The sequence below is a fragment of the Dermacentor silvarum genome, chromosome 3 (assembly GCF_013339745.2).
Source record: "Dermacentor silvarum isolate Dsil-2018 chromosome 3, BIME_Dsil_1.4, whole genome shotgun sequence".
Taxonomy (NCBI): Eukaryota; Metazoa; Arthropoda; class Arachnida; order Ixodida; family Ixodidae; genus Dermacentor; species Dermacentor silvarum.
The window spans coordinates 185,493,718-185,514,421 of record NC_051156.1 but is presented as its reverse complement, the minus strand read 5'-3'; the positions used below and the strand labels follow the sequence as shown (position 1 = coordinate 185,514,421).

The window sequence follows — 20,704 nt, the reverse complement described above, 5'->3', positions numbered from 1 at the left end:
AAGGTTCACTGCCATTTTCTATGCGTGGCTACGGTAGCGTGGCTGAGACGTCGGCACGTACATGCATGTTCCGGCGCCATTTGAGAGAGGGTGAAATTGCCGCCGCGTTTTTCTTTTCTCTTTCTTTTTGTTGTTCGCGCGCGACATTGAGGGGGGTCTCCTAAGCTTTTACTCTATGGCGGTGCCGGAGCAATGCCGGTCGGAGGCACCGCCGCGTGATTTGGTTCGAATTAACGAGATTCGACTGTAAATTGAATGCAAACGTTCTAGCCGCATTCCTCGACTGTCGCATACGCGTGGCGGCTCGGTGCACATGTTTTGCATATGTGCGGGCCTTGAAAATTGTTGCTTTGGTTATAGTGCGGATATTCGCAACTCCGGCGACTTACGTTATAAGCGGTCTACACTGTATTCAATAAGAGCATTTGGTAATGCTGGTCACTAAGCCTTCTGCTTTCAAAATGATTGTGATCACTTAGGTGTTCATTGTATGCGTTGCCCTTTCAGCATTGGATACTGGAGAGAATGGGTTGTGACGCAATTAACTAGTGTTCTCTAGATCACAGTGCAGGGACTAGCTAAGAACCTTCTCCACTGGCAAACCTCATTAGCTTATTGTGTGACTGGCTCATACAGTGCACCTGAACATGGATGTCATCCAGTCAAGCTCAGCTTTTGTAAGCATGTCAGCGTAGCCATGTTTCTGCACTGTCCTTTCCTTGCATTCTATTGCTTATAACATCACTGTGTATTATAGTGTTGAAGGCTATGGAAAAATGTGCACAAGAATGTTGCCTTCTTGTCCTTCTCGCAGCGTAAACGAAGATATGCTAAAGCTGCTGCTGGCCGTAAGCATACATCAACTCGGCGTCCTAATGCGAAAGTGCGTTTAAAACAAGCATCAACATTCGTGGTCATTCTTTTCTTATCGTGGCACGAAGAGTTTTCTTTATTTGTTGATCCTGTTTGGCTCTCTTCACACTTCACTTTCTGAGCTTGTGATGTTTCTTCTTACATTTTGATTTCTTAATAATACTGTGTGAAAAGGAGTAGCCATCACCATTATAAGGTGACTAGCTCCCATATTCAGAAATACATCCTAACTTGAAGCCGTGCTTGACTGCTTGGTTAGTTGTGCCATCACACTGTGTGTACTTTGTTTGCCAAGTCATGCTGGAAAGTGAGCTTTGAAGCTCAGCCCATTTGCAGTTGCAGGGGTCACTTGTCTAAAGTATTTTACAGATGGACGAGTTCGCTGTTGCTTAATAAAAAAAGTTTAATGGCAATTGACCATAGTTCTCCAAGCAGCAAGTTGTCGAGTAACCAAGGTAAAAACTTTTCTATAAGCGTCACTGCGTTGTTGCACTGCAACTATGGCCTCGGCAACCTGGTGTGACTTTCAAAAAGCTTTTCAACAATGGGTCAGTTCACCTACAAGTGAAACGCTTCTTGCAAGCTGATCCAGAAGTTTGATTTTCTAACCTAGTTTAACTTATTATGTACTTACCGTATTTACTCGTATCTAGGCCGACTCCGATTCTAAGCCCACCCCCCAAAGGTTCGAAGCCAGAAAAAAAAAACTTACCTCGCATTAGGCCGAACAAGAAAGCGAGGACAGCATTCACAAAATGAAACGGCATTTATTAAATATAAACATGCCGAGCTCATTCTACGTCACCATCGCTGCTAGCCTCGTCGCTATCTTCCGTCTTCAAACAGTGCACTATTATCAGTACCATCAAGCGCATTAGAGATGCTGCACTTTTTGAAGGAGCACACCATCAATGTTTGCCATCCTTGTTGCGGCGCACGCAAAAAAAGCATCTCCCGTGGCACCCTCCAATGAGGGACGTTTTTCTTATCGATACCAAAGTCCCACCCGGCTGGAACGCTTGGCGATGCCTCTAACGCATTAGTTAGGCCAAGTCCCAATTTGACCTGCCGAGGATGCGAGTGCCATCTGGATAAGATTTTCGCAAGTAGCCTTCCCAAGCGCGCCGCCAAGGTAAATACAACTGGTAGCAAAGCTTCCATAGAAGCCCATACGTTCAGGCTCGCACAACTACCGTATTTACTCGATTCTAACGTGCCCTCGATTGTAACACTCACCCGTTTTCCCGTGATGACAAAAAAAGTCCTTTACAATACCGCTCACATCATGCTTTCAAACAGAAATACAACTTTCTGTCATTTGGAAAAACAGATTTCCTCCCGATGCACTGCAGTTGCGTCGAATAAAAAAAGTTGCAGTTTCGCCCAAAAGGTGAAGCATTGAATGCGATAGCAAATTAGTAGACAGCTATATGAAGTAAGGATAGTAGTTTTATCGGCTGTCTAAACTTGCAAACATTCATTTAATAAACAAATTAACAAGCACAGCGTCACATGCCACAAGCAAACATGAACACATCTTGCTCGTTGACCGCGGAAACGAACTGTCCGAAGAAGCGCAGCGAGACCTTCGTGCCAGCATGCCTCTCGCTTCAACGTGACCTATAAGCGGCGAAAACACGGCGCGCCGCGGACTTTCCTCGTCGCAGATTACGTCCTGCTTCGGTTCATTGAAACCGTTCCGCATTGCTTTGGTGACGAAAATCCTCTCCTTCTGTTTGCGCCAGTCCCGAACGCAAGTTTTGGATTCTCGGAATGCCCGTGATGCGGCCCGATTTCGTCCGTCTCCGCACACATGGTCACTTTCCCTTTAAATGTGGCATCATGATGAACTCGGTACTTCATACTGATAAGAGCAGACGCAGAGAATGTGAAGACAGACGGTAGACTATTGCCTAAGCACGTGTACTGCAGCACACGGAGGAAGCTACGGTAGCTAGGCTCGACGTGCACGCGAGGCGGCCATTTTCAAATGCCGACGGCTATATGGTGATGCAGATGTAGGGTGTGTTAAAAGTGTACATTAGATTCCAGTAAATACGGTATTCGTTAGAATGCGACACTATAGTGGCATCGCCTGTTTGGTGTCATCACGGTAACGCCACGCCGCGCACCGATGCTACACCATACCGATACGACACAGGTTAAAATGGCGACGTCCCTTGTGTATTTCAGTTGGCTACTGGTGCGGCTAGTAGCAGCTGCAATACTAACTTTTCTAGATGGCGCTAACTATGCACCATATTTATCAGTTTCAGTTAAAACTGGCACGTTTTTTTAAATCCTCGAATCTAAGCCAACCCTCGAGTTTCGTATATGATTATTTTTTAAAAAACTATCGGCCTAGATTCGAATAAATACGGTACACTTCCATTCAGTCTCTCTTGAAGTGAAAAAAAACCTGGGATGTCTGTGAACTCTTGGAAGCAGTGGAGTCAGAACTTTAAGGCTTTGTTCTTGTTTTGGTGTGCGCGCGCGTGTGTGTGTGTGATCAAAATGTCACCACTCATCACAGAACGCAACATAAAATAACTTTTTATTGTCAAATTTCGTGTGCTCGTTCACGTCCGTTCCTGCAAGCTAAGAGCTCATCAATACATTAAAAGGGTCCTACTACAACACTACTTCTGGACCACCATTTTTGCCCTAGCCCTATTCTTAGCATGTCAAAGAGCTAAGAGGAAAAGGAATTATGATAACCTACACAAAGTGAAGTTATCAGTCGCAAAAAATTAAAAACTACAAGTAATACGACAGTTACCCTTGACTTCAATTTTTGTGGTGCTGGGTGCCGCATTTCATTCTCCCATAACGTAAACTGAGGCGCCAATAGCATCAGGGCATTGATTGGTGTTTCATAGCTGAGGTCAGTGCACTGTAGGTTGCCTAGTCTGCTCAGCCTGATAGCTACAGCAGCGTCAGCGAGGCGGGTACACCGTGTGTTCGACATTTTGATGGTGTCGTTTCTATGGTTACAACACCTTGCACATGGCCGTGTAATAACTAGGGAATAATTAAAGATGCTGTACAACGTAATGCCGTAGTTTTTTCACAGTACTGGCAATATCATGCAAACATACTAAATCGCACATTACATTTCTGACCATTGATCATCGTGTCACAGATCGAGGTCACATCCATCGCACAAAGTGCACAAAATTGCCATTGTTGTGTCGGGTATGATCCCCTTGTTTGCAAGACTCATGACACATCAGCCACATCGTGACGATGTTATCAGTGCCACTCGACAAGCTTTCTCAGGAGCACTGCACCCTTTAAGTCTCTCATCTGTGAAAGTGTTGCCGAGTCTGTTGTTAATAACACTTTCATAAAAAAGACAAAGGGCTACATTGCTCTTTCTTGCACTTCAAACTGCAAGAAAGAGTAGTGGTGCAATGCTAAATCCTAACACACGTATTTGCACTGCAGAGACACCTGCATATGAACCACGTGCAACTAAAGTGCACACAAAACCGCCAAGGTAGTCGCAGTCAAGACTGAAGTGTCAGTTAAGGAAGCCAAAAGCTGTACGTATTCAGTGTTAAGAAAAGTAACAGACAAACACAATGCCACCATGTGTATCAATCGCGTGTCTGTCAGTATTTTCAATAATGAGTGCCACTTTTGGATAACAGTGAGTAGTTTCTTGACAAGTGGGCATTGATTTTTGGATAGCAGTAGGCAGTTTTATCTATTCACATTTTCATTTGTTTTTCTTGGAGGATATTTCAAGTAGTCATGTGGTTTTGTGTACCTTGTACATTTGCATGCTTTCTGGACACTTTGTTGTAGCGTACAAGTAACACATTGTGTGATATCGTTCTTTGTGTTCCTGCAGGGCGAAGGAGATGACGAAGGACTTCTGGCAGCCGCCGGCTTTCACATGAACATCCCCAGCAAGGGAAGTTCAGCCAAGGGAACTGGCTTCAGCCTGAAGTTTTAGAATCGCCACAAAATGCACGGTTTAAGCTGTGTCTATGAGTGTTATCTGTATATAAAACAGGAAAATATGCCTCATCATTATCTGATGCATTCTCTTTATAAATGTATAATCCATGAGCCTCTGAGTCATGCTCACTTTCTACATGGCTGAGGGTCTTTCTGGTGCAACGAAGAACAAGATTATGCAATAGCATTGGCAGTTTCAAAAGTGAACCAGGTCTTGATTGTCTTGATCATGATTATTGGCTGTGACTTTTCTTACATGACATCATATTTGTAAATAATGGACTGTCCTGCTCAGTTAGAAAGGTTTGCTTCATGCATTTCACCTATGAGTGAGTACAGTGGTGTAGCCTAATGAAACAAAGGCAGGAGACAAAATATGTCTTTTCTGAAATGCTATATAAGTGCCACGCATGGCCTGCAGCTTGTCGCACTTGCCATGTTGCGCTGTTGCTCTGTTTATGCTCAGCAACAGTCTTGGCCGTATTATGACTCTGCAGCTTTGCGACACCTCTTGCGCTGTTCATGTTCATAGAATCTTGGGAATCACCTCAGAGCTATCAGCGCAACTGGCAGAAACGCTCGCGGACCGGCAGCGAGAGTATAAATTAAATGAGCACTGCATCCAATGCTGTTCAGTTGCTGAACAATGCTGGTCAATGCTGGGCATCCAGTGCTGCCCAGCTCCATTTCTTCCTCTTAATGTCAACTGGAATATCCGCTATGCCCGTTTGCTCTCTGATCCACACTGCTCTCTTCCTGTCTCTTAACGTTAGGCCTAACGTTTTTCATTCCATCAATTGTGCGTTCCTTAACTTGTTCTCAAGCTTCTTTGTTAACCTCCAAGTTTCTGCCCCATATGTTAGCACCGGTTGAATGCAATGATTGTACACTTTTCAACGACTGTGGTAAGTTCCCAGTCAGGATTTGGTAATGCCTGCCATATGCACTCCAACCCAATTTTATTCTTCTGTAAATTTCCTTTTCATGATCAGGATGAACAGGCATTGTACCGAGCCGCAAGTTTACTCCAAAGCAAGGCGCTTAGATGCTCCACGGCTCTGCTGGAGTTGGAGACGCAGCTCACCGGTCAGTTCTAGCTCACTAAACTTGAGTCGAAAGCGATAGTGATCTTACAGGCAAAGAAAAATAAACAAAAATTATGTGTGGCTCTGCTATCGCAAACACCAGAGACCAGCAGAGCTGGGAAAAGCCTAGTAAAGTAGATGCAAACCACGCACTTAGTCTAACTTTTGCTGGGGTTCCCCCATCTTCCGCTGGTCTCTGGTGTTCACAATAGCAGAGCCACGCATAACTTTTTTCCACAGCAAGAAAGAGGACTGCCGAAGCGTGCACCTATTAGCACCGTTAGTCCCAAGTCATTGCATATTGCAAAAGTTCCTGAGCACCCACAACCTCAAAACGGAATGGCAATCGACCTTCCTCCAGACCTGGGCACTACCGAGGCATAGCAGTGATGCGAAAACCAACGAGCTATGGTGGTCACTGTATGAATTCTTGGATGGTCCTGAGGCTTCAGCCACTGGGACCAGGCTTCTTCATCTTGAGCGTTCCAACGAAAGCGTCAGACCCCACGATGTAGATAATTACGTCTCCCCTATCACCGCTGTCTCCATTTTCATCTGTGAAATGTGAATAAAAATTAAGGCGTGTAAACAACAACACCCGCAACCCAGATTTTTCCAGTCTCCCCTGTTTCCTGGTGCTCAGGATTTCTTAGCGATGTTCTGCGTAGTATCGTGATGAATACAACCGGCCACGTTCACGAGCCTCCAGAACTTAATTTCTTCGCTTATGCGAGCTCTCGGCTTCCTTCAGTCTAAACTAAAGATGTTCTCTTCAACCACGCTTGGTTTCAGCTTCCTTAGCTCTCGCTTCAGTCTTTCGGAAGCGACGAGTATCCAGTTCTCTGGTCGAAACGTGCCGAGCCGCCGCCAGAGGCATCGGCTGCAGTCACGGACATCGGGCGCGTTCGGCGCGAACGCGGGGAAATGCGGTCGGCGTTGGCAGCAGCTCTACGCGTCCCATTACCCCTCTCTACATCGCAACCGCTATGCTGGGCGATGCTATTTTTATACTCTGCTTTCACTCTCTCTCTCTCAGCTCTCCTCCAGCTCGGGGAAGCTGCGGACGACGGAATGATAGGGGCTCTTGCGTTGCCCAGGGGGCGCTGCAAAAATGGTGCTAAAAACGCCCTCAATCCGAAACTGGGTAGTACCAAGCTCGGTCGTCTGCTTCGGGAAGCACGTTTACAATATGGACCCGCCACTTTCGGTTGTGTTGTACCAGGGCTTGCAGCGAATATCGGGCGCCGAAGATTTTTCCATGGGTGGCATGCTGCGTAAAGGCAAGAAATTATGCAACGCCGAATAGGGGTACGCCGTTCAAAAAATAAGCGGCGAAGTTTTAGCGCGGTGTCAATCGCAAGTGAAGCGAGTCACGCACGTGCGAAGTTCAACTTCAGGTAAGGTTTGCACACTGCTAGATACAGGCGCACAAACGCGAGGAAATGCTTTCTATAAATGAATTCACAGCAGCGATAAGCAGACATGTGTACGGAACTGCTCGAGCGCACGACGGTACGCGCCGCGACGGCAGCGGTCTTTCAGCATGCCGCGGTGTACGAATTGCTCGAGCGCACGATCGTACGCGCCGCGACGGCATCGGTCTTTCGACATGCCGCGAAACGGCGGGTCTCCTGCAATCTTTGTTGACTGCATGCCGCTAGACAAGTAATTATGCCTGCGCTGTAGTAGCGGCCATGTGTCCCTTTAGCAATTGATGAATAACTGATGCAATGCATATAAGCTCGCACTAACGTACGTACGTGCGAATCGCGTTGCAGCGCGAGCTCGTGCGCTGCTCGCTTGATGTAGCTTTTAATAACAGCGCTCGAACATCGATGTGCTGTAATCAATACTACCTTGCTGTGCTGCCTCAACGTGCTGGCTTGAGGTCAAGGATGAGCATATTCAACTCTCTAACCTGTGCTGCTCGTAGTGGGGTAGTGAATTGTCACCGAATCAGCCCGACCATTTGTGGTCATTTGCACACACCTGGTCACTTCACATCGCACCGGCCGAATTGTTAATTGTCGCTGTGACCGGGTCTCGAATCGTGAATCACCAGCCATGCCTGCTGCTAAATTGGTGTTCCATTTCGCTTACCCAGCGCGACGAACTGCAGTTATCCAGCGCGCCCGACGCTCCACTTCGTGAGGCCTTGAAGGAAAACGGTAGAATCAGATGTTGGGATTCAGGCCTTCTTGTTCGTGGCAGTTCACGACGCAGCAGTAATGACGGTGACGCTTTTTCGAGGCTAAGCTAGGTCTCTCCCGATCGGCGTCGCCGATGTCTTCTGCTTCCAGCATTACGGCCCACGGCACACGGAGAGTCCGTTTTCGTATAACGCAGCGTGGTCGCCATGGTCTGTGAGAAGTGACGAGCCTTTTCGCACTCGAAACAGGGCAGAAAAAAGTGCGAATCGACGCAAAACGCGAACTAGAAACGTGCTTCGCCACAGCCAGTGCTCAGTACTACCAAGCTGGTACTACCCAGATGACGTTTTTCGCCGCCACCAGGCGCCGCTACTATACCTCAAACTCCAGCGCAAGACGCCAATAGCGAGGTTCTATCAGCTCCGCTGTAAAAGAAGGAAACGCATACGCGCTGTGAAGACTGTGTCAATGCCTCCTTTAAAGGAGGCATTCACGTGTAATGGCACTCCTTGTGATATTGGGTTTGATCTGTGCCGTATACTAAGGCGACTAAATGTGATTCTACGTGACAGTCGGTTTTCGTCTCACGGGGCACCGAAGTTGTATTTGGGACGTTCATTTCTTGTTTACGTTATTGGCGCTGAAAACGCTAACTTCAAGCAGTGTAGTGAAGCACACTTTCTCTAGAACTTTTTATGGGTGATCTTCAAATAAGTATATCATGCTGAGTGTACTTAGGGCATTTATTTAATGTACCGATTTAATCACGCACTTAGAAAAATGGCATTTTAGAAACGCCTTTTTGCTTTTTTTTTTAGAAATCACTCGGGAGGTAAAGGGTTAAATAAATATATGTGAACTCAAAGCAAATAAGTCAAGCTGCAACGCATAACATTAGTTGCCTTGCTTCATTGACAACCTCAGACACTACTATAGATTTTGTGGTTTCACACCTACAAAAGTGGACAAAATGCATGTGTGTTTGGTTTGACAGCACTCATAATGCACGACCAAACGCATGAAAGTTAACTGGTAACCTCTTTAAAATACCGGCTTAAAAAAAGACCGCCCGAAAATGGACTTAAGCGCTGTCCCGGTCGATCACTTCGGGGCGGTGTGGCAGAAGACCTTTCGTCAAGGACAAGTGAAAGAATTGCCTGCAACGTGATCGATCTACATTGCCACGCCGGCAACGCATATACTACAGGGTTATCTGGAATCTCTGACAGACGCCACATGCACCAAACCTAAGGCGAGGTGTTTGGCGCTGTCGGGAAAAGCCGTGCCGCGGCCCCATATCCACCACTACTCCCGGTACGATGCCCTTAATTGACATATTGACCCCCGCGGCGAACTCGATTGTACACGTCCCGTAGGGAACGACCGAGACCTCATACCTCCTGCCCTGACTTGCCTTGCCTGTGGCAATCGACGCCATCAACCTGGGCGCTATACAACCCTGCCGACCAATCGGGACAGGAGAGCTACGCCCTGCGAATGTCCCTCAACACTCACAAGCGTGCGCATTTTCCCATTGATCTTCCAGTGTTATGCACAATTTTTAAGATGTGATCATCGCTCTGGTGCGTATTTAACCGCACCTTGTAGCTTTTGTAAGAAATGGTCTGGTCAAAGCTTATGTAGTGAGTGTCTGTCATCAATGCTGTTCAATTGTGTAGTGGTGGAACAGCTGCGCCAAATTGCACGGAGAGTGGGCCTTTGCGCCATCCTTCTGCAAAATGGAACTTTAGCGGAAGATTGCGCCAAGCCTTCGCCATGTATACAAACGCGAGAGCTTCCTCGCTAGTAAAACTGAAACCAAAACAAAGCGCGCTACCATCATAATTATGTAAGTGAACCGAGCGGCCATAGCCACGAATATTGGGGGCGAGCACCACTGGAAAAGCTGGAGCCACCGTCGGCGTGGCGTAATATGAGGTAGAGCACTGCACGGGCCGCTTTTTGCGGCCCGGGCCCGGCCCGGGCCCGTTTTTACATTGGGCGGCCCGCCCGAGCCCGATCAAAACTTTTATGGCGAGACCCGGGCCCGGCCCGGGCCCGGAAATAATCTACGTTACCCGCCCGGCCCGGCCCGCCACCCCTTTACATTAAGCCCGAGCCCGGCCCGAGCCCGACTCGAAACTGGCCCGAACCCGGCCCGAGACCGAAAAATACATGTTTTTCAGAGTTGAGAAGCCCGAGAATAACTCGCAGAAAGCCCGAGCCCGGCCCGGGCCCGCGGCAAAAAACCCGAGCCCGGCCCGGGCCCGGGTCAAAAAGCACACGCCGTGCCCGAGCCCGGCCCGAGCCCGTGAAAAAACTGCTCTACCCGGCCCGGCCCGGCCCACGGGCCGGGCCGGGCCCGGGCTTTCGGGTAAGCCCGAGCCCGTGCAGTGCTCTATTATGAGGGATCAAGTGGACGCAGAGGCCATGTCGTCTGCTTCGGAAGCGCCGAAGCGAGCTGAAAACGAAAGTTTAGTCCCACCTGCGCTACGGTTCTGATTAAGTGGGGATGTTTTCCCGCTTCGGGTCTCTGCTTGACAATACTTGAAAACACTATAATAGACAGTGGCTGCTTTTGAAGGCGTCCGACATGGTAGGCTATTATTGCTCGGTACCGAAGTGCCGTACGCGTACGCAACGGAGCTCGGTGCCAGCCTTAACACGTACCCGCAGTCAAAGAAGCTGCGTGTAGCTTGGATTGCGAAACTTAAAACCGACAAGGAGCCATCGGCTACAAGTCGGGTGTGTAACAAGCACTTCTGCGAGTAAGATTTGTGCTACGGCGTTGGGGCTGCGATGTTCGGTGAGTATAGGAGAAAGCGCGCACTGAGAAGCTCGCCCGTACGCGCTGTCCGGTTAATGTCATGAAGATTTGGTCTATGAACTTGTTTATGCTAGGTACTGGCAAGCTCACCAGAATGGAAAGGGAACGATAAGAAGCACATTTAAAAGGGCATGACATATGCTGATGTTTGTGTTAGCACCAAACAATGAAATTTACTGGATTAACTATTACTGGATAGAAATTCCTCGCTGAGAAGACCGATAAACACACTGTGCAACGCAATTTGAGAAATAACGATATTGAAACGTCCAATAATTTAGAAGAAAAGAAAAAAGATTGGATCGTCGCGATGGCACATCACGAGTTGCCGTATAGCGTCGAAATCCCTATGCTATAACGAAATTATTTTTGAACAGCTCTGATAGCGTCCACGCAACAACGTTTGCTTGTGTACTGTCAAATGTTCATATGCTGCGGCTAAAGCTCACGGCACGGTGCGAAAATGCGCTCGCAGCGAAAGCGAAAGAATGTGCGCGGGCATGCATGCAGACCCGCAGTCGGTCGCTGCGAACCCGTGCGATCGCTGCATTGAGGCTTCATTCTGTTATGCTCCATTTGGTTATAATATACAGATAGCTCACGATAAGGACATATTTCACATAATCTGCTCAGCGAATGCCTACCATTCACGTAAGAAGCTGTTTCGGGGGACTCCAGCACGGCGCCCGCGCGCAATGGGCGTTCACTGTACCTATATTCGGTAAAGAGACAGCGCCTATATAAACTATTGTGCGCTTTCGGTTTGTCCAAGATTATTATTTTGACAGTAAGAAACTTCCCTCGTTTGGAGAGTACTTCCAGAAATGGCCAGGAGGCCTCCCGCGTGGTGTTTTTATTGACCGCCGACAGCCAAACCTATGAAGAGCGCGCCGCGTTATCCCTCGTACCACGCAAGCGAGGCGCTTCCGGCAGATGGCAACTCCGTAAGTCCTCGCCCCCAATAGCCCATTCCATTGGTCCTTTATTTGTTGTTTTCGCTCTTTTGCTGCATTTCTCTTAATTGGTGGAGGTTCCAATGCGCTGCCGCTTTGCGGTCTTGTTTGAGCGATTTGCGCTGCAGTTAATTGTGCAGTTCTGATAATGTTCGGTCCCACATTACTTGGCATACTTGCCACTTTAGGGATACCTCGTAATACGCGCTTCCTCACTCCAGCGTTTTGACAGCGAGTTTCCGCGGTCATCGTGGGAGATGTGTTCATGTTTACTTGAGCGCGCCTGACACCATGCTTGTTAACTTAGTTAGTATATATGCCTATGTTTACAATTTTGTATGGCCGATAAAGCTAATGCGGCCACTAATTTGCTATCGCAAACGATGCTTCGCCTTTCGGGCGAAATTGCGAATTCTTTAATTGCGTCAGTGCCGTGGGGCTTGCTCGCAGCCACCGTATACTGCGCTGCGTACGCCGATGCGTGCTTTCACGCAAATTCTGATGCCGCTATGGTGTCGTTATCGAAGTTTCTCTGGCGTGGCACTTTGATTACAAGTCTGAAGAATGCAAGAATTGGGTTACCTTGCGTCTAGTGGCTTTCGCACATCAGGTCATTGCAGCTTTATGTGCGCTCGGTATACACGATGCGTCACAAAAAAATGTCACAACCAGCGCTGTTGCTGCTGTACACCTGTTCGGCGATCCGGTATTGCGTAAACGGTAACACGTTTACGGACAAGGCAAAAAAACTCCACCAGCGGTATTTGCGCCGTCGCGCATAGGGTTCTTATTGACGTTCTTGTAATTAGATGGGGACCCGCTAGCTGGTCGGCAAGCACAGGAGCGACTCCCATCAGTTACGAAAGCGACAAGCAAAAACTGCTGACAGCGCAGTGCATAAAGAGCTTTCATGTTAAGTAGCCGAATCAACACTAATAAATTGTTTCGGAATTAAAATATTATACTTTGAGCAATGAAGACAAACATTATGAGATACTAACAGACATTTCATTCAAATGAAACAAGGTTGGTCGGAGTTAATAAATTTCCAAGCAAACATTTTTGTGCATACGCGTTTGTTGCTACATTATGTACATCAATTTGGGAATGTATCGAAGTATTAAGATACAAATGAAAAGTATCGTATCGGATACAATAATTGCGGTAGTATCTTATATCTGTACCTCAAATACTTGTCGCCCGAGCATCTTGTATCGTATCATGATACAATGACAAAGTATATTTGCCCAGCCCTGGCGGGAACACCGCGAAGAGGGCAAAATGCGATCTTTGATCGCCAACAACTCCGCTTCCGCTCAACCATAGCCTCCTCGTTTATCGAGGAGGCTATGGCTCAACACACTGAAGTACATTTTGAAGCAAGTGTATGATGTAATAGTTCAGCGGAAATCCGCTAGGTGGAGATAAGTAATTAAAGGGAAACTGAGACATCCACCCAAATGTAGCAATTTGCTACAATGGAAACCCAAACGGGTTCCTCGAAAGAAAGCCTCGCAGTTGAACAAAAATTCGTTTTGGTCCGGGACTCGAACCCGGGACACCGCCTTTCCGGGGCAGCCGCTCTACCATCTGAGCTAACCAGGCGGCTAGCAGATGGCAGGGCGAAGGCAAGTTGCCTTTGCTTCGAGTTGTCGACAAATTAGGCCATGTAGGTGTCATGTAGGTCATAAAAAAAAAAAAAAAAAAGCCGCCTACGCCTTGGTGCTCTCATGCTCGTTTCGTTAACTTGGTAGGCTCCCCGCACACTGCTTTGCATAGCATTGATTCCCACAGGGCGTGGGATCTGCCGGCTTTTTTGTATGTGTGAGTGTTTCGACTGTTTTTCAAGCGTTTTAAACCAGTGGAATTGCGGGAACATGGTAATAATAATGCTTCAAATAAAGAAGTGTAATTATGGATGATTTTGGCTGTAAAGCTCACGGTAGCCGCCTAGACATCTAAAAGCTTAAACTGCTTTCTTATCGTCTTGCGCTCTGCACAAAAGTATAAAACAGTATTTTTCGACAAACATCGTCTCGAGTATGCGAACGCAGAAGTTTAGTGGCTGTTCGTATTTTAAGCGAAGCTTTATAGGCTCACAAGTTTCGGCGGTGGTGGTGGTGGTGGTGGTGTCACGCTGAAAAGTGGGCCGACCCTGGTGATAGTGCAGAAAGGGTCCAAGCTCAATGCCACATATCCCTGTGGGCTCGGGGAGCTGTAACGCGCCCTCGAACTGCCCTTGTCACACGTGGGAACCAAAGAGACAAAATCACCAGCCCTTCCCCTGTCGAGAAAATGGGGGTAAGCGAAGCTTGTCGACCGATTCTAGCGTGAGGGCTTCCGAAGCCCTGGCGAAACGTCAGCGAAGAGCCGTTGACCCTGTGTGTAGGGAAAACGAAGCGGAACTCCTGCGACAGTGTCGTCTTGCATAAGCTTCGCTTACCCCCATTTTCTCGACAGAGGAAGGGGTCTGAATTTTTACTTCTTTTTTTTAAAATTTTACTTTAACTCTGCTGTTATGAGAAACTTAAAGCAGCTCATACGCTTTCACGACGAAAGCCCTGGGTGTTGCACTTTTGCTAAGCCCGAGCGCCTCATGCGTAGCATGAAGGGTGTTCAGCCATATATGCTGGAACGCAGCGCGACAATTGCGAAAAACGCGAAATTAAAAAAAAAAAAACGTTGTCGCAGTTTCACCTGAAAGGCGAAGCATCAATTGCGATAGCAAACTTGTAGAGAGCTATACGGAGTAATGATATTAGCTTTATCAGCCGTATAAACTTGGACATGCAGCAGCATCGGCAACACGCAGAACTGTTGTCGACGCCATCGGCGTCTTGCCCGCGTTCGCTCAAAATGCGTGCGGCGTTGGTGTGTCTCTTGCCGGAGCCTCTGATATAAATAGGCACTTCGTGCCGCAGCTAAACGTCGCCTCCCTTCCCTCCCCCTCCCCCACGGCCTCTCGCGCGTCGGAAGAAGGCACGTTTGCTCTACATATATGGTGATTGTAAAGGAGAAAAGAGACGCCTACTTCTGCAGCCCTTAAGCGAGCACGGCGCAGAACGCGCGTTTGTTCTCCGCCGTGCGTTCACTCCCCGTGAAAGACGCGCCCCTCGCGCCCTTTCACTCGCACATACAGCGTTCGGCGCGCGGCGACGATTTCTTCTCCAAATGACGTCATACGGAACCTCACGGCGACGGCGACGGCGACGCCGACGGCAGAAATCTGCTTTTGAGTGTCCATATAATTGCTATCGCAATAATAATCGTGTAGTGCTAGTAAACAAAACAAAAAATGTTGGGAGGGGGGGGGGGAGGAAACTATGTATATAAAGGCATATAACTCATTTCATCACAAGATGGCGAGTGTGCATGAGTTTTCAATGCGCGGCGTTCATCAATGAAGCGCCATGAATTCCTGAAACCACTGAGGAAACCACTTCTTTGTAGCTGCGCAAGTACCCTATGATACCTGATGTGGAACTGGCCGGCGCACGAAGCGGTGCCAGGAAAACGCCTCCGTCATGAAGAGCTGCTCGAGCTGTGACGGAGGGATCCGACCGGTGGGGGCGGCCTATAGAAGACTGTCGCGCAGCCTGTGTATATATATATGTATATATAGTCCTCCCTGGCTTTCGCAATATAATCCGAGCAGAAAAGCCAAAGGTGAATGAATACGGCGTTTAGTAGCATAAAGCGGGAATGTGAGCAAAGGAGGGACACCAGGTGAATTAACCATCGGATGTCACCCATGCTGCACCAGAGCTGCTCTAATGACACCCGTTTGGCGGGAGATTGCGTATAGAGCGCCTCGAGGGCACACCGCGCATTCACTCGCAGTCGGATTCAATCCTAAAGGTCGGTCGCCAAGCACCGGTGCTTGGAACTCAGGAAGGCGAACGCGCTAAATTCCCATAGAAGGTGATAAATGCTTGGGCGCGGGCGTCAGCTTTCCATGCTCGGCATGCAAGGGAATGTGGTGGTGGAGGCGTGTTCAGTTCGGAGGAACTGCGTTTGTGTCGGTACGACTGCCAGCTGGACAGGATGTCTGCAGTTAACGCTGCGTCGGTTCTTAAAACGTTTCCTCAATCAATCAGTCTAATCTACCGTACTCTCGACGGTAAGCGGCGCATTTTACGCCTACTTTTCATCGACTTCCTTTTGTTGTTTTGCGTCTACAATCTTTCTAAACCAAGCCAGAATGTTGCCGAACTGAACTGCAGACCAGAGCCGCTCCATTCATTCGTATAAGGAAGTTATGAGGACAAACGTGTAGCCCTGTCAAAGCCGTGTAAAAACATTCGCATCAAATGCGCAGCAAAAGATGACAGCATGTTTGAATTTCGCTTAAATCCATGCATCTAAACGTTAGTGCGTTGACTTATAGAGAGTGTAGATATCCAGCAAATGCGTTTAGCACCCACGCAAAAGAAAAAAAAAAAGAATGAAACGACATTACAATGCTGTAAGCTTAAGAACCGCACGGCAGGGTATTGCTCGAAAGATTTTTGCTGTGCGTCGTATGGTTTGACAGAATCGGAATGCCTAGCTCTCAGTTGATCAAGTCAGGGGCAGACAGTAACACCTTTATGCAAAATGGAGTATAAATAAAAAAAGAAAAGATAGGATTCTTTAAACCGTTTTCACAAAGACATTGCGCGTAGCGATGTAAAGACCATGCGTTGTGCGATGAATCCGAACGAGAGTTCAAATAAAAATAAAAATAAAAAAATATATGAGCAGAGACATGGAGGCCTTGAAGATTATTGGCAGTACTACAAGGCATTCATCTATGCACTCGACAGTCTGCACTGTCTCAGTGGGTTCAAGGGTGTTCCTGGAGAACAGCCGAATGCTTCAGCAAACTCTGGCATGAATTGGAAGCTCGAGTCACAAAGTCCGAGCATGCTGCTCTCCTGCATGACCTCGCACTTGAGATAGCAAGCAGCGATAAACAAGAGCTGCTTGTTTTCATATAATTCCAGTCCCACAAGTCGGTCGCCGTCCTGCTGCGCACCGCTCATGTAGGCGTTAATAAGCGCTTTGTTAGTGATAATCTCAGCCAAGGCAACCATGGCGTTCCGGCCTTGCAAGAAGCTTCTGGCCATGACGCAGTCCAACAAGGCGCTGATGTACTTGCGCTTGGACACGTCCTGCAGGTAGGCGGAGATGAATAGCATACCCAGTGCCTGGGCAACGCCTAAACCCAGGCCTCCATAGTTAAGCGCGGGAACCAGGTCGACGTTGAAGTGGAGGAAAGTCATGGAGTAGACCATCACTTGAAAGTCCTCTCCCGGCCGCAACGCAGCAAACTCGAGCGACGCCATGGCGCTTACGATGGCGTCGTCCCACTCGCTCCAGTCGGGTACCAGGACTGACTTGCGCCAGTTCGCAACAAACGAGTCGCCCAAATCCAGAGAATGAGACGCGAATGAATAATTGGCGCCATGGCTCGCACTGACTTCGCCTTGGCTGCGGAACGCGCCAAACGACGTGTTCACCGAGCTCCAGTTCGCTACTACAGCGATGCTCTCGTCGTAATGAATCCACGTCGACAGCAGCTGGTGCACGGCTTCGCGAACCCGGAGAGCGAGTTGTGCGGCAGCGGTGAGCGTGTACAGATTTAAAGCCTTGTCGCTGTATCTGATGGAGAGGGCGTGTCTCGAGAACCGGTAGGCTCTGCTCAAACAGAAGGCACCTTGACGAACCAAGGCTCGAACGTTCATTCCACCGTAATACGTCAGGATAAGATCTTGGTTTGCATACAGCGATGCCACCTGCACTGTGCCCCAGGAGATTAGCCAGTACATGTTCTTGTCACCGAGAATGGGCCAGAGCTCGGCGAATGCTTTCACGTATTTTAGCATCAGTACACGGAAGACGAAGTCATCGGTCACATTGAAGTCAAGTTCTGCGAGGACGCGGCGCCAGGTGCTCTCGGAGAGACTCTCCGACCCCCACCTGCCGAAGGCGCCAGGCGACAAGTCTACTGGCGCTGTCGTGACGTTGTGAACCTGCGATAACTCGCCCATGGCTATATTCTCAATGTGCGTCAGCTCCCTGAAGGTCACTTCGTCGCCCGCGTAGCCGTTTTCAAAACTCTTTTTGAGCGTGTAAAAGTAGTGTTCCTTCTCGGCCATTGTCCTCTGCATTGTGAACTGGTAGCATAGCTGCACGAAGGACCCGCCGCGACTGACGACCACTACATCGCGACCATCGACTTGCTCGGGAAATACGCGCAGGAAGGCGTCCCAGCCGAGCTTGGCGCTCGTGTACAGGAGCACGCGAAGGACGTCGACTCTGGCGGGACGGCGTGGCCACGTGATGCCGGCTTCGGCCAGTGCTTGCCTCACGGCGGGGAGTTCGTCTCTCTTGCCCTGTGCTACATCGTAGCAGCTCTTGTAGGCGGCGGCCGCCCTCTGCAAGTCATTCTGGCCAGTACTGGGGACCTTGACACGGTGCACCAGGCGCCCGATACGGTCCAGAGTCTCCCACACGAGGTCGTCCTGCACCGAGAGCGCGCTCTCTCGCCGCCAGCCGTCGCAGACGAAGTTGGTGAAGCTCTGGCAGGGACTGACCGAAGTGTTCAGCGAGGAGGCAAGTCGGCGGCTGTACTCGAGGCACTCGTGCGTCTTGCACGGGTTGCTGCTCACGCCCGGGAGGAATATTTTACTCAGCAAGAGGGCGCACACGATGACGCTGGCGATGAGGGCGGGGAGAGCCGTGACGAACCACTGAGGAAGTGACAGGCCACTTTCGGTGACCTGCGTATACGCGGTGTAAGTATTTAGTGCTACAAGAACGTACAGCGGATTAACTATAACGAACGACGCCTCACACTTGCCGAGAATAGATTAAAAGAGGGGGAAAAATACTAACGCAGAGAAATTACTAGAAATATTCACAATGCTGTAACATCCTAAATAGGTTCGAAGAACATAAGCACCGAACCGCCTCCAGCCTCCCCTGCCTAAAAAAGTTGGTAGCATGTCGCGCAATCCTCGGAAAGGGAAGAAAGTTAATTATGTACGAAACAATACTGAATAATCGCGTTGCTCTCATTCGATGGTTGCACCACTTTACGAAGTTGACATTTTCTGTGCTTCGTCCAATAATTTGTAACGAAGGCTGTTTTATATATATATAGCGCAGTGAAATAAATAGCACTGAGTGTTCTGACTCAGATTTTCGGGGTAGGGACAAAAGGCGGACATGAAAAAAACGCTGAAGTACAACTCGGAAGCTTTTTTTCCAGAGGGCCTGCCAGGACTCAACCATGGCGACTATGCCTAATTTGTGGGAAACACGAAGGCCTCTTCCAAAGTACCTAAGCCAGAAGTATACATTTACCAGTACACAGAAGATAAATATGAGGTATCTCTGCACTACGCTTCTAAAGCAGCAAGTAAGGCTTGGAAACGGGCTAGTTCGAAATCAACACAGGGGACAGGGTAGCACTTGTCTATGTCTGGTTCCCTGTCGCCTGTGTCAATTTCGCGTTTCAACTGTACTGTAGCAAGTGAGTCGCATTAACCCAGAGGAAGAGCTTATTCTATGCTATAGGAAATGACACATATGTGACGCGAAAAGTCCCTTAAATGAAACGAAAAGTCCATCGAGACCCCCTTCCCGCTTTTGCATGCACATTGCAGCTTTCGGTTCCGTCAAGTGAGCGACGCGGCGAGGCAGTAGAACAGGATTTTTTTAAAGACGATAGTCTTTCTTGGGGAACTTAAACGCTGAAAATTTGGTCTGTCTGTCTGTATGTCTGTCTGTTTGTCTGTCTGTCACCCGATCGATTCAGCCACCCGGCCAAAGTTTGACCACTTGCTTACCGCCCACACTACTTAAACTGGTACGGCTGTTCATACTTGTGAACGTTATCGATCACAAAGTAAATATTACGCATATCTGAGGCGCAACATCACTAGGTAAGTATTAGGAGGTGTGTTCCTTTAATAGAAAATACATAGATACGTAACTCTAAAGACCTTAGTTTCTTAAGCTGCGCTGAAAATGCCATGCTATGCGCGCCGACGAACGACGTTCCCCGACTGCGCGCCGACGAGCGCCCGCTGCCATGGAGGAAGGCAACCCTCTGCACAAGCTCATGTTTCCCGATGTATTGCCAGATGGCGTCCATGTCTCACGTAGCGCCTCCTCAATTTTATCAATGCCAGCCAGATGCGGCCGATTCAACATAAAGTAAGCGCTGTCTGAGGCAGGGCAAAACATAAATGGCCGCTTGATGAAATAATGCGGTAAAATGAAATCTGTTCAAACAAACATTCATGCCAGGACGGAAATGGTACGAGAACAGCATCACGGGTATCCGCGGATCAGACCAGCACTCATGTAGTACGGCCGGCAGAAGACTATCGTCTTTCGACGACATTTGCAGCGAAGCACGCAGATACGCGGCAAATTTTTTATTTCTCTAACTCACCGTCCACGTAACCAATGACATCATGGACGTGTGTCGGCACGGATTTCGCAGTCTTTTAGCTAATTTAGTTGTTTTTTTTATCCCATTTAAGAGGTCCAGAATAGATATGTCGTCCTTCATGAAGGACCTGCCCCAACTATACGATCCTTGAAAAAGATAGTGACTCTAGCACAAGACACCGATGTCTGCAACCAACTGTGGATTTGCCTAGGCCAACGGCATATTATTGGAGCCCTTGCTCAAACTTTCTGGTCTCCGAGGTGACCGGCATTCTGACTTCAGCACGCTTTCTTTTTCTTTTTTTTTTTTTTTCAATGTGTCGGCTCTCATTACAGGGGGTTACTGGACTTACGGCACGATGAGCGATTGCAATCAATTCGGCTTTCTAAATTTACGTGCCTTAA

The 20,704-nt window shown here is 48.4% G+C and overlaps 1 protein-coding gene across 7 annotated transcripts in view; it reads left to right on the top strand.

The window, feature by feature from the left end:
* The window catches only part of LOC119446239 (cyclin-dependent kinase 11B), a 57,707-nt gene extending 52,759 nt beyond the window's left edge, over window positions 1-4,948 (top strand). For all 7 annotated transcript variants that reach the window (XM_037710615.2, XM_037710613.2, XM_037710618.2 and 4 more), the window contains one exon: window positions 4,730-4,948. In XM_037710615.2, the coding sequence (XP_037566543.1) occupies window positions 4,730-4,834 (105 nt within the window). In that variant the 3' untranslated portion in view covers window positions 4,835-4,948. The remainder of the gene's footprint in view (window positions 1-4,729) is intronic.
* Window positions 4,949-20,704: the final 15,756 nt, after the last annotated feature.